The 14,595-nt window shown below is 36.3% G+C and overlaps 1 protein-coding gene across 3 annotated transcripts in view; it reads left to right on the plus strand.

Annotated features, from left to right (window-relative positions):
* Nucleotides 1-14,595, plus strand: part of bcar3.S (BCAR3, NSP family adaptor protein S homeolog) — a 77,013-nt gene that overhangs the window by 14,858 nt on the left and 47,560 nt on the right. For 2 of the 3 annotated variants that reach the window (XM_018260998.2, XM_041561521.1), the window contains exons 2-3: nt 3,755-4,083; nt 13,729-13,765. The exons of the other annotated variant lie outside the window; for it this stretch is intronic. In XM_018260998.2, the coding sequence (XP_018116487.1) occupies nt 3,767-4,083; nt 13,729-13,765 (354 nt within the window). In that variant the 5' untranslated portion in view covers nt 3,755-3,766. The remainder of the gene's footprint in view (nt 1-3,754; nt 4,084-13,728; nt 13,766-14,595) is intronic. 3 annotated transcript variants of the gene reach the window in all.

Below are 14,595 nucleotides of genomic sequence, written 5' to 3' on the forward strand. Positions count from 1 at the left end.
AAAACCAGTCCTGCACTGTCCATTTTTAGTAGGATTTCTTGTAAAATTAAAAACCACAAATAATTGCCACATGCAAGCTATACCCTCTTTATAGGGCAGGTGGTGAAGTTAAATAAGATTTACAGAACTGAATTTTCTTTGTGTGTGTATAATTAGAATTTAGCATTTGGATCATATGAGAGTGAAGGGAAGATATTTCCCATTTTGATTTACTGACAGCTCTGCAAACTAATCTGACTAATTTGTAAATTAGAGCTACATTTCCTTAGTGGTTTATGGAACTGGCTAAGTAGGTCAATTACTCATGATATTTTAAGAAATGTCACACACTTAGGAGCATATTTATCAAGGGTCGAAGTTAAAAAACTTCAAACTTCGTATTCAAAAAGACCAACCGAATAGAGGTCGAAGTGGTCTGTATTCGGCCTACTTCGAATCGTATGATCGAATCAAGGTACATGGAAGGCGCTTTTCCTTCGAAGTTTTCCCCCTAAGAAACTTCGATCTCTCAAACTCCAACAATTGCCTCAATATAGGTTCTAGGAGGTCCCCCGTAGGCTAAAACAGCACTTCGTCAGCTTTTAGTTGGCGAATGGTCGAAGTACAGTACATGATAAATTTCGATATTCGAATTTCGAAGTTTTTTATTTTGTATGCGGCTTGTTAGGAATAGATACACTAATGGAATCAACAATACTGTGTTGTGTTACTACAAGACCTGTACATGCAAATCATAGACCTAGGCAGGTGTTTTAATCTGTCGTATAAAGGGCTACAAAAATTAAACTTGCAATTTTAATTTATGCACAAATTTCACTCTTTGGTCACATCCCTCACCTTGGATGAAACTATTGCTCTGTAGCTGATTTACAAAGTAGACCAGGATCCTTGCACAGCGTTCAGTAATCTCCACAAAGGCCTATATTCTGCTGTACATGCCTGGCAAATGACCCAGCTCTCCTGTCGTATTAAACAAACAGGGGCCATGTTTTAGTTGCACACAGAAGAGCATCGCAGCCAATGACTGTATTATTTCAGCCACTCAAGAGCAGACTCTATATAATACAGTATATATGCCCTCATGACTTTGGAAAAAGCTTTGGGTAAAGCTGTAAAAAGGGGTGTTTATCTCTCCCTGGGGCATATCTGGGACTTCTATAATGGACAATAACAGCCTGATGTTCTGACGACATTCCCTGGTGTATAAATATACTAAACAGGAAGAGATAAGTTTCAGGCAATAACCTGAGTATGTGAAAAGGCAAGCAAAGTCTAAATGATACCTCACCAGGCACAGATTCTAAATACCTCGTCGCCTATCGAATCCAGATTCTAAATATTTACACAGAGCAGTCTGGTGAGAATCTCACTCCTGCCACTAACGAAGATGAGTTGGATGTGTTGAAATCAGTATAAATATCTATCACACATTTACCTTGTAGACAGCTCTAGATTTTGAAAGTTTATATTGTGAATTGTTAAAGGTATTCTTGGCAACATTGCGCAAATATTTCACATTCTTCGTAATTTGAAACTGCAGTTGACTTATTTTCACCATTATCACAGACTATAAAGTTGACTGTTTATGTGCTCAGTGTTTAGCTACCTAGAGGCAGATTAATTGGCTCCAGATTTACAGTATATGACTGTAATAGGAGATTTAAATATGCACTTCACTGGGGCAGGGCCTGACAACTGATGAATAATAAATTGCTACCTAAAGCTGACCACACATTGAAAGATCCATTCGTTTGGTGAGATTGCCCATCTTGAGGTGGGCTTATAGGTCTCATCTGATTGTGTGACCTTAGGGCGGTCCCTGCCCCGGCCACATATGGGATATAGATATATATATATATATATATATAGATATAGATATAGATATAGATATAGATATATAGATATATATATATATATATATATATATATATATATATATATATATATATATATATATATATATATATATATATATATATATATATATATATTGGTTAGTCCTCTCCGACTGCCCCATACATGGGCATATAAGCTACCCACTCACATGGAAGCAGCCAAATTGGCAGCTAAAATCTGCGTGTATGGCTACCTTAACATGTTGGCACTGTATAAAAAATGCATATTGATATCCCAGCCTGGGAAGGACAGACAACATTATAATTACCAAGGTACTGTACTTGTTTGAGCTGCCTCATAGTTAAATACCACATTGTTTATATTTAACATTATACATAAAATATTGTCAGATAATGTATTTCTTCTCTACAAGGTATTTTAGCAGTTGGAAACCATCAGTCAAAATGCCTTACTTTGACAATTGCCCTGATCTCCTACCCTGTGTGAACATTGGGGTGGAAGAAAAAATATATTGGCCTCAGCTATTCTTTTGTCACCCCAACCCCTTGACACATGTGCAATTAAAAAAAAATGTTTCCAGTCTTGTCACCAATACCCTACTTGCAAGTGGGATGTGGGTAGTGGTGGAACCCATATGCCCAATGTTATGCAGATTATCGTCCATCCAAGCCCCATTTTATGTAATAGATTTAGAATGCAACATTCTAGCCTTTCAGTCTAACAGGCAGAAATGAATATCAGATAGGACATCACTTAAAGGAGAACTAAACCTTAAAAACGAATATGGCTAAAAATGCCATATTTTATATACTGACCTTATTGCACCAGCCTAAAGTTTAATCTTTTCAATAGCAGCAATGATCCAGGACTTGAAATTTGTCACAGGGGGTCCCCATCTTGCTAAAGTGCCTGCGACACTCACATGCTCAATGGGCTCTGAGCAGCTGTTGAGAAGCTAAGCTTTAGTGGTTGTCACAAATTATCAAGCAGAAAATAAAGTTTGTAATATAAGCTGATGCTTCAAGGCTAATTATTAAATTCTGATGATAGTTGCACTGGTTTCTGTGCTGCCATGTCGTAATTATCTGTATTTATTTTGTGACATTTATATTCTATGTGTACTGTATATTTTGAGTCAGCCCCTAAGCTTAGTAAGTGACAGCAGCACAGAGCATGTGTAGTAAATAGCTAAAAAGAGGATGGCGATTTACTGGGGCATGTTTGCAGATCTTTACTGCTAATGGGCTGTGGTTGCTTGGGCTGGTACAGAAGCTAAAACATAATGTACAACATTTCTAGCTACTTCTGTAGTTAAGATTTAGTACTCTTTTAAAGAACTGTCATTGATAAAAACATGCACTCAAACGGTAGAAGATTTAGTTGATTTATTTTTACAGTTTTAATTCATAACTGTTTTATTATTTTGCTTCCAAAAAGGAACTATTTGCAGTATGATTTTAATATTTGGTTACTGCCATAATTTAGCAGATAGTGTGAATTTGATTTGATAATATACTGCTGTGTTTAGTACAGTGGCATTTTTGTCTAGTGTCTTCAATACATAATTCTTAAGTTCATTTCACAGTATTTTGACCTTGAGCCAGAATGCAGAACATTCTTAGTGCCAGGATGAGAGAGGATTCATGCAATTAGGAGGAAAGCAGAATTGTGTCAGGTTAGGTTTGGCAGTAATGGAAATTGGACAAATTAATTTCAGTGCATCGAGACTGTGAACAAAGAAACCTTTGAATTCAGATTAAAAGAAAAGAATCCATAGTTTAGCTGAATGTGATTTCTTTCATTTGATTGTCAGTATTTAGAGGGGCTCTTGAAAACGAAATACCTTTTCACGCTTCACCAATACAGTGACCAATGTGTGTGTTTTTCTTTTTTCCAGAACTGAAGAGTGATGGCTGCTGGGAAATCTGCCAGTTACCATAGAAATGTGCAAATGAATCACCAGTTCCCACTGGTATCATCAATGGACCTTTTGGGCAGCAAATCTGCCCTTGGTGAAAGGCGCAAAGATTTGTTTCAAAATGTATGCATCCATGGCACTCTTCCACGGAAGAAGAAAGAGAGGGTTCCTATCAGGTCCTCTGACATGTTCTGCCATATGGGAACATTGCCCCACACTAAATCACACAAGCTGCCTGACCCTTTAATGCAGGATATCACAGAGGCATATCCATTACAAGAGAGGAGAACAAAAATATTCAGTATGAGGTAACTTGGCCAAAATGTTATTATTTTCATGCATTTGAGTCATAAAAGTGTTTTGCTACCAGCTGGAAGACCTTCCAGAGAGAGAAAAATAGTTCCAGCCATAGCAAGAAGCATTTCTTCATGTTCACTCATGGTTTGCTTATCATTTATTGATGTTTTCTTAAACTTTCATATTAAAGGGGTTGTTCACCTGCCAAATACTTTTTTTAGTTCAGTTGTTTTCAGATTGTATACTTGCTTCTCTTACTTTTATTTTTTACCATTTTCCCAGAATTTAAGTTTAAAGCTTTAATGTTGTTGTCTCTAGTGTTTCAGTCTGGCAGCTCAGTGACCCAGGAGCATTCTGAACTGTTGCAATTTACTAGATCTTGTTCAGGGGTGGCCAAAAGGTAGATCGGGATCTACCAGTAGACCTTTAGCTGGTGATCAGTAGCTTCTCTAAATCACTCTCCTATTTTATGCTTTTCATTCAAATATTTATTATGTTAAGGTTACATAAGAAATAGTTTGTTAAAATATAGCAATATATATTCTCTCATAAATCATTATAATATTTAAGTAATATTTTCCATGGAACAGAATGCCAACAATGCTTTTATGGATGTAGATCATAATGGGACAATATCACTAATGATAGACCTTGCATTAGTAAAGTATGGGCATACAATTAGTTGATACATTTCTAAGAGGTATCTGTGGAATATTTGCAACTATTGTATTAATTCTAAAATCCCTAATGTTACTCAGGGATTCTGCTCAACAGGGCTAAAGATAACAAATGTATCAACAAAATGTAGCAATTTAAAACAACTAAAGAGTTTGTGACCCCCCCCCAGAGCTGCTTCAGAAGGTGTAAAATTAAACTTTAAAGGGGTGGTTCACCTTTAAGTTAACTTTTAAAATGTTATAGAAAGGCCAATTACAAGCAACTTTTCAATTGGTTTTCATTATTTATTTTTTATAATTTTTAAATGATTTGCCTTTTTTTCCTGATGCTTTCCAGCTTTCAAATGGTGGTCACTGACCTCATCTAGAAAACAAATGCTCTGTAAGGCTACAAATGTATAGTTATTGCTACTTTTTATGGCTCCTATTTCTACGTAGGCCCTCTCCTATTCATATTTCAGTCTCTTATTCAAATCAGTGCCTGTTTGTCATGGTAATTTGCACCCTGCTGTAATTGCAAACTGGAGAGCTGCTGAATAAAAAGGTAAATAACTCAAAAACCACCAACAAGAAAAAATTAAAAGCAATTGCATATTGTCTCAGAATATTTTTCTTTCCATCATACTAAAAGTTAATTTAAAGGTGAACAACCCCTTTAAGCTTAAATATAATAACAAATAGAAAATAGAAATTAATTGGAAAAAGTCCATTTCTGCTGAACAATCTGAAACCAACTAAACTGAAACAAGTGTTTGAAGGTAAACAACCCCTTTAATAGTAAGGTTACTAAATCCCATGATTACTTTTTATAAATGCAAATTGCTGAGCTGCGCTGATTGGAAAGTGTCTTTTGTATGAAATGCAATCCATGCAGTCCTTCTCTCTGGATGTTTCTTACGTTGTAGTTGTTGCATACATGAATGTCTGCCTCTCAATGTTTTGTATTGCATATGTTCCCCATTTCATAAAAATTGGGAATTGGTATCATTATTGTGGTATAAACCACCTCGTTGTTCTTTTGGCCTTTACATGTGCAATATTTTGCTTTATAAATTCCAGTCTTTTGTTGTTCTCCAGTACTATCCATTCCAGGGGATGAGGTTTGGCGCATCGTTAGTTCTAATTAAGCATGCATATTGGAGGGGGGGTTGGAAATGTCATATCTACTTTTTAATTTGTTTGTAAATGTGCATTACATCAGCACCGTGGCAGCTGAACACAAACAATGAGCGTTCATGAAATAATCATCTAGTTACATTGTGTTTGGTAGTCTGACATCAGCGAAGTATAACTGAAAGTATGTGAGAATGGGAACAACTTGGCTCGGCTTTAACAGCAGATAGCTCTGTGTACTGCATGCTCTGGGCCCTTAAACTAAAGGGACCACTAACATTCACCTTGGATGATGAAGGTATACACTATCTCTAGTAAATAAGGCAGGGTTGTATGGTGAAGTTGCAGTTAAAGGAGAAGGAAAGGCTAAAATTAAGTAAGCTTTATCAGAAAGGTCTATATAAATACATAAGTAAACCCTCAAAGTAATGCTGCTCTGAGTCCTCTATCAAAAGAAACATAGCATTTCTTTCCTTCTGTTGTGTACACATGGGCTTCTATATCAGACTTCCTGTTTTCAGCATAAACCTCCAGGGCAGGGCTCAGTTTACACCTCTCCCCCTCCCTCCTCCCATCCCTGCTGTAATCTGAGCTCAGAGCTGTAAGTGAGCTGGTAGAGACTCAGGCAGGAAGTGATGTCACACCAATCTTATATGGCAGCTTCTATCCTAAACAAACAGAGACAGTGTCTAGAGCTGTTTACTCAGGTATGGTAAAGCATTCTGCAGAATAAATATAGCATTCTAGCTCGCACTATTGTGGCTAATCTGTTGGCATTAAACTGTCTTTGAGCTTTCCTTCTCCTTTAAGGGACCAGACAAGGGTTAAAAACAGGGAGAGATTTTGTATTGAATCTCATGTGACAATATAAGGCGATCTGTGAATACACAGAGCCACACACACTCAAATTATGCAGTTGGGGAGCTTACCCCATTTATTGCTTTACCAATGATACAAAAATAAGTATTATTGGTGAAGCAATAAATGGGATGAGCTCCCCAACTGCTATAATATGAGTGTGTACGTCTCCATGTATTCACAGATGCTCAGGGACCAAGCCAGGTCAGTGGACAGCCAGCACCACCAGTGCAGTGTTTGAAACAACAGGTGTGCGTAGGACCTTCTACATATTCGACTGCAATTTAAAGGGAGACCATTCTGTTTCTATGCCTTTATAATTAAACAAACCTTTAAATTTAAATTAAATTAAATGACATATCCTAATTAGGCATAATATATTTAGTAGGATACATCATCATTTTTACACAACACACTCCTTTTTAAAATAATTTGAGTAGTTCTTTACAGTCATACTGATAGACTAGAGTGTCATGTTTCCATGCATAAGTAGTAGAAAGTGAAGAGCAATCATAATTATGCAGAATGCCATGGAGCTCAACCCTCCAGTGGTTTGGCTGAGGATACTGAGGGTAGTAAATTATTTCAGCTGGAGTTGCCTGAATTTAGTATTTCTTTTTCAGATCATCTAATTCAACAACATTCTAGGTGGTCAGGAATTTTAGCTGTATACCAAGTTAGCTTTTAGTAAACGGATGTATTCACTGTTTGTGATGTCTACATTATCCTTGTTTAATTGGCCCCTGGCAAAAAGTTGTTTTCTAGAGTGAAAATCCACCCAGTGAGTCTTTAGTGCCATTCATTGACAGGCCCCCTGTTGACTTTTCATTAAAGGATAAAACTTCCCATTAACTCATTCCTTGGCCGTCTTGATTAGCAAAATAAAGTGGGTACGTTAATATGTTTAGATGTCTTAGCATCCCTTCCAGTAGCATGTAATAGGATTCATGATACCCATTGCTTCAGTGTCTTTATTAATGTATTGTTTTTTTTTATTGTAGTTGTGACTCAAGGACAAACTGGGCATGTGTTCTGCCTAATTAAAGGGAGTTTTCACCTTTAAATAAACTCTTGGAATGAGATGTATGAGACTCATAGACAGTGATATTCTGAGACAATTTAGAATTGGTCCTATTTTTTAATTCGTGTTTCTTCATTTATTTAACATTTTGTCTTCAGTTTAGTATTTCAGCAGCTATCTGGTTACTATACTCTTATTTTACCCTAGCAACCAAGAAGTGGCTTGAATAAGAGACTGGAAGATGCATAGGTAAGGGACTGTATAGAAAGTTATGTAAGAAACATAAAAATAACAATAACATTGTCGGGTGATCTTTTTTGTTTTTGGGAGGGAGTTGGAGTCGGTGACCTTCATTTGAAAGCTGGAAAGAAGAAGAAAACAAATAATTAAAAAAACTATAAATTATGAATACCCATTGCAAAGTTCTTAGGAAGAGGACATTCTAAAACATACTAAAAGTTAACTTTAATGTTAAACCGGTTTTATAAATGTTTATTTGAGATCATATCAATGTTTCGGTGTGTTTCCAAAGACTAATATTTATCATTTTTCAAATCATGTAGACTTACTTTGTTTTGTTTGCTTGAGGTAAGCCTAGGTAAACCTGTATCTAATTGTACACAACCTTGTTCACATTTACAGTAAAAGTGAAAAACAAGAATGTACCAGTGCATTATACTCTTTTTTTAAATCACAAATAATTATGCTTAAAGTAGGGTTTTTAACATTATTGGCTACAAAATTTCATATACACTGTCTGTCTCCTTTAATTCAAGTTGACATTAAGTACCAGTTACGTTTAAGTATGTCTCATTGTAAGGTCTATGGCACATTGATTTTATGATAACCAATACTAAGTATTGGACTTAAACACATTTTCGAGGAGCAGCCCCATACAAGTTCGACTTTGAAACTTTTATCTGTCTGTTTATGGCCACCTGTAGCTGATACTTCCTAAACTGGTGGTAGTTGGCACGTGATTTTCTGGGAGTGATAGGTATATATCTGCAGACTGAGAATAAACTGTGTGGCATTATCCTAAAACATCCAGTGGAATCCTGACTTATGTGCATTTTCAATAAAATTTGGGCAAAATCTTGGATTTTAGGTTGCAATAGAAATATTTGGTGCGGGTCCCAGAAATGTTTTGTTATGCCGCTGGTCATAAACAATATGCTGATATGAATACTCCTTTACTTTAGGTCACAATAGTTGGTTGGTTGTCTGCAAGTTAATATTGTCAGGTAGGTAACTATCGCCACTGTAATGGATTTGTTTCTTCACTGTAATGGCACAAAATCCTTTGAATATATATTTTCCCATTCCACTCATCGGTATTCTCCTCATAGGTATGCAATGTTTCATGTGCAGTATGAGTGGAACCTGAGTCACATTCAATAAGCAGATTGAACTCTGAATTTTTAAGGAATGTCCTACTTCATAAACATTATCCACAAAGCTGTTGAAATTCACATGAATGTACTACTGAGTGTGAAAATAATAAAAGTATTTGCCTTCCTGGAAAAGAAGGTTATGAAAGCATAACGGGATATGTACACAAGGAAAATGATGGTTACATCGCACTGTGAACTGGTGATAGAAATAAACCTCTGTTCAAATTCCAGATCTTTAAGTATAAGTTTATCAAACCAGTGCTGCTCTTTACTCTACTCACTGAAAATACCACCAAGACACATGAAAAATTATTGCTTCAAAATGGTACTCACCGCTCATAGAAGTGCAGCTACTGACCCCACAAGCTTGTAGCTGCCATATGCTTAGCTGAGCTTGCTGTGCATGAAATTATAGGGATATCTTTGTAATTACTGTTCAACACATTTCTAAACTAGACAAATGGCACACTCAGTGCGATTCATATTTTCACAAATTATGGCTTTTGGCAGGACACCATATTATAAGAATACATTTCTCCATTTTAATTTTCTCTTACAGAATTAATAGTGAGAGAGGGGCAGAGCTCATTTAATCAGATTAGAATGAAGTTCCACACTGCAGAGAGCTAGCCCTATATTTAAGCATTCATATCACATCAGTTTGCATGAATGTGTCCTTGTAGAATCCATAGGTATCTGAAATACTGATGAGAGAAAAGAAAATGTCAGTGCAGCAACTGCCACAGTTGTTTGTGTGCCACTTGCATACAGAATGAGAGAATGCAGAGATGTGGGTGTGTAGCAGTGAATGCTGGGAAGCCGCACAAGCAAGTAGAAACAAATTCCGATTATTTTGTACAGCCCAGAGGCATGGCATGCACAAAGCTAAGCATTTGGATCTACAAAAAACAGATGCTTTGCTGTAGAAAGTGACCTTCATTTGGCATTTTATCTTATATATAAATTATTTAATAAAATGTATTGGGTCATTTTAATGGACTGTTATACCCTCAGCAGCCTAATGATGTTACAGTGGAACTCCAATAAAGTTTTTCACTAAACTAAATTGATAGTTCTCAAACTGTTAAATATACTGGAGACAAAGAGTTAAAGCTGGTTATATGTGTATACATCTCAGCCTCTCTGCCAATATACTTTTTTTGACTCACTAGTTGTTTGGGGGTGCATACCAGATATGTTACATTTGGCTTGCCAATCTCATAACGACAGAAAATCAAACACACTTGGCATGGCAGTAGTTTGTGGTGCACTTGTCATCCTGCGTTTGGCAACTCTGTGAGGTCAAATACATATTGTATACCAGTCTCTACTCAGCATCCATGAGATAAAACCACTTGGCTTATCTATTAAGGTATAAGGTCTGATAGCTGAGGTATAGACAAATGTCGGTGATAAATGAGGTTTTCATAATGATCACCTAAAATATCGGTACCCTTTGAATATAAAAAGAAAGATAAATAGAAATAAAAATAGCTGTAGAAGGAGACTGCAGTGCCATCTCAAAGAAATTGCCATTGTATTTTTGTCTCTATTGTGTTAGAACTTACTTCCTTTTTTTTTTTTTATAGAAGAAACTTGGAAAATTCTTAGTCTTCTGGTGGAAGTGCATTGTAATAGGCTGGCAATAAACCTGAGGCTTTTGTACTCTGAAAAGCACAACGCTGCATCTGGCGTCTTACATGTGAAAACTGTCCTGGACCACTTCTCTAGAGGTCCCATAGGAAAACTAAATGCAGCTAATGCATCATTCAATTCTAGCCTTTATTCTAGACTGACAATTTTAAATCATTCCTTACAATTTACAACATTCATGCAATTGCTCTGCTGTTTTTTTCTCATTTAATACACTTTTCAGTAAGAATGAGGCTTGCCCTAAGCATGAGAAATTTACTATAACATTCCCAACACAGTGTTCTGATCTATAGCCCTCTTGTACATTAATATCATACTAAAATGTATGTGCAACCACAGCGTTTCAAGGCTCACTACAGACACTCAGTGTGGGGTAAGGTTTACTGGCCTTGCATCTTGAGTTACTGATGATGAATAGATTTGCCTAATACAACATTTAATTAAAAGTAGGGAGGGGTATGTGTATGGATGCTGGGTTTTCATTTGGAGGGGTTGAACTTGATGGACTTTGTCTTTTTTCAACCCAATTTAACTATGTAACTATGTATGTTTAACAAATACCTGTGTGATTTACTGTGGGGACCGTGTGTTTTCAGCTGTATCTTATGACAGTCTTGTATGTCTGGCTAGATGCTGTACCAAAGCACAATCATATTACCAAGATAGATCACCCTCCGTGTAATTCAGCAGTTCTGCTTCCTAAGATCAGGTTCCCAATTCTGACCTTTTGTCATTGTGCTCACTGAATTATATTCTACAAGCGTATGGTTATAGTGTAGAATAAAATATTATTTTAGATAGAAACTAATTAGTGAACCATACCTTCCAGCATTTGAATATTAAAAAATCAGGGAAATTTAGGTCACACTATATCCATGCTGGCTATGCCCAGTTATAACACTTGTATTATGATTGCAGCAGTTTTGCTGCATGTTTTGAAAAGGTATCTCCAGAACAAAAACATATTTTCTATGTAAAATCCATTTTCCCAGAAATAAACGCATAAATGTCCTTGATCATAACCTTAATAGTTATCTAATATTTATTGTTTTGGTTAACAAACTAAGTCAGCAAACATTTCAGGCAATAAAGAACTTGTTGTTACCTTAACAAAATTACACAATCCCTATAAGAGAAGCACTTATTTGGTTGCATGAATTTACATTATAATTTACATTATTATTTGCATTATATGCAAGTAAACCTGAGCAGCATAGGGAGACCTCTACAGACCATCATACAAACTGCAAAATATATAAATTGCTTGCTGCTGTACTTGTTTTCCAGTGTGACTAGATACATTAACTAGTTAGTTATTGGGGCCCCAGCAAAAACTTTTTAGGGCCCTTGCACATCCTCCTAGCAGGCTTTGGTGAAGACACACATACACATACTGATATTGCATGGAATTCAAAACCCCACTGGCTCTCCAGCACATGCTCCTTCTTCTTTGTGACACCTTAGAAATGGGCTTTGCACATTAGTTCTCCTCCTTTTCCAAAGCACGTCTTTTCATTGCTGTCCCGTAGACTTGCAAATGTAGCAATGCTAGTGACTAGATTGTAACATTTATGGTTATTGCCCTGTGACTGTTTTTGTTGCATATTTCGTGTAACCACTCTTTTTATATAGTGTTTACAGGGTTAATAAGAACCCATAAAATGTTGCTACCACTGCCCACGAGGTAGCCTTTCTTGCTAGAAATCAGTAATACAATCAGTTAAGGCTTGTCTGGGAGTCGTAATTGTGAAGAAAAGGAGGCCTTAATTGTGCTGTGTTAACCTCATTGTCCTTTTGTAACCTGATTTCCCCTCTTAATCCTCCCACTTTGTGTAACAGACGCACTGAAGCAAAGCATGAGAGGGGACCCTAATTAATGTGTTACTAGGAATGATTTAGAAGGCATAGCTATGGAACATGGATTTCTCAGATGATGTCTACTTGTGTGATATAGACAATATAGTGAGGGTGCCAATGTTCTAGATTAATTAGAAAGATTTAAGACTTGCATTGAAGCCCTAAGATTTACATTTTAAGGTCATCCAGGAATCCGAGGTAAAATGTATTAGGAACATGATCAGTTATAATCAGTCTGCAGTTTTTATTGTTCAGTTGATTATAAGTGAGTGCTTGCCATGGTTTCAGAAATATTGGTTACCAGGTTTTATATTCCATTAGATACATTTTTATTTCCACTTGAGTTAACAGTTTCTTCAGATTACTTTGTGTAAAAGGAGAAATATAGGCAAAATATTCAAATACAATGATCAATAAATCTCATTTGTACATGAGTTAGAAATGGTAAAAATTAATTAAAAAAAAAAACTTCATCTTACATTTTAAAACATTTTAGTGGAATCGTTTACCTCTTGTTACAATTTGATGTATCTGCTGGCATTCTCTCAGCAGCACCAGCTTCAGCCCCTTTGGAGCTGAAGCCCGGCACCACAGTCTGTTGCTTGATGGTTTGTGTGGTCTTGTTCTCATAATTATGGCACACAGGCACTTGAGTTATGAGGTATGCTCACACAGTTCACTGCTTCCATTGAACTTAAAACTTAAAAAAAAGTATAATAGTTGCAATTGAGATCTGACTACTTGAAATTGCTGACTCAGTCTGACCTGAATTATATACAATTCCAGGAAAGTCATTTGTGTGCATAAGGCCAGGATTGGGTAAAGTTTACATTTAACGAAATGATATATATGGAAAGTACCATGGTTACCAGCACAAGGCAGTCTTTATGAAGCAGATTATAATAAGTAAAGTTATTATCAGTGCTGAAGGTTATTAGAAGAAAATAGCCTACTGTTAAAGCCAGTAACTTTCACTGTTACACTTTCCATGGCTGTTCATATTCACTTTTGTTTATCGGCTGCTCTGAGCTGTTTGTGTGAGGCAGACAAAATAAATTACTCTTATTTGTTTTTCCCCTTCAGAGAACATTATCTGGATCCCTCTATGGAATATGTCAAGGTAAGTGAAATTGGAAGCATCTACAGGAGGCATAAATGCGAAGAGGAATTGCACTTTGTTTAGCAAATATTATATGCATGCTAGTAGATATTGGCTGCTGAATGGGTGGCAAATAAGGCAAAATAACTGAATTATTTTTTGACCAAATTCATTTACGCTATTCCCTACTTCTTAGCAGAGAAGTGGAACAAATTAGGTACAAGTGACATTTTCTGATGCCAATAGCAAGATTCTGAAATTACCATGGAAACTGTTATCCTTACAAAGTATCACCCAGATCCACTACATGTTATAGTAAATATTCCATTCCAAGAGAATTGGTTTTAGCTGGCATGCATGCACCTTATTTATTTATGTACTAAAATCAAATCCTTACTTACACTCCGAGTTTGACCTGTCCCTTGACTGGATTTTCCAAGGACAATCTGTCCAACATGGGGCACACCCAGCCAATAAAATATAGATTAAAATACCTAAATCTGGCAAATGTACAATAGAAGGATGTAATGTACATTGCTAATATTCTAGCTTACAGAAGATAAAAGCTAGTCAGTTCCATTCTCTCATGCTATGACTCTAAATATTAAATCATATGCACTTCTTTTTTCCTAGAAAATATACTCTATTAATACAAACTGTAAGCTGTTCCCAGTCTCACCTGCATTGTGCTGTACATGTTGTTGACTGTAGGCATTCCCTCAGAAAGCTTTTGTCACATTGGTCTTATTTCTGTTTGCATATAAACTCAGCGTCAGACTGGGAAACTAGGGGCCCATCCAAAAACCATATATTATTGTTCTTCCTCTCCTCACTCAACCCCTATTCTCCTA

This window comes from Xenopus laevis, chromosome 4S, assembly GCF_017654675.1.
Source record: "Xenopus laevis strain J_2021 chromosome 4S, Xenopus_laevis_v10.1, whole genome shotgun sequence".
Taxonomy (NCBI): domain Eukaryota; kingdom Metazoa; phylum Chordata; class Amphibia; order Anura; family Pipidae; genus Xenopus; species Xenopus laevis.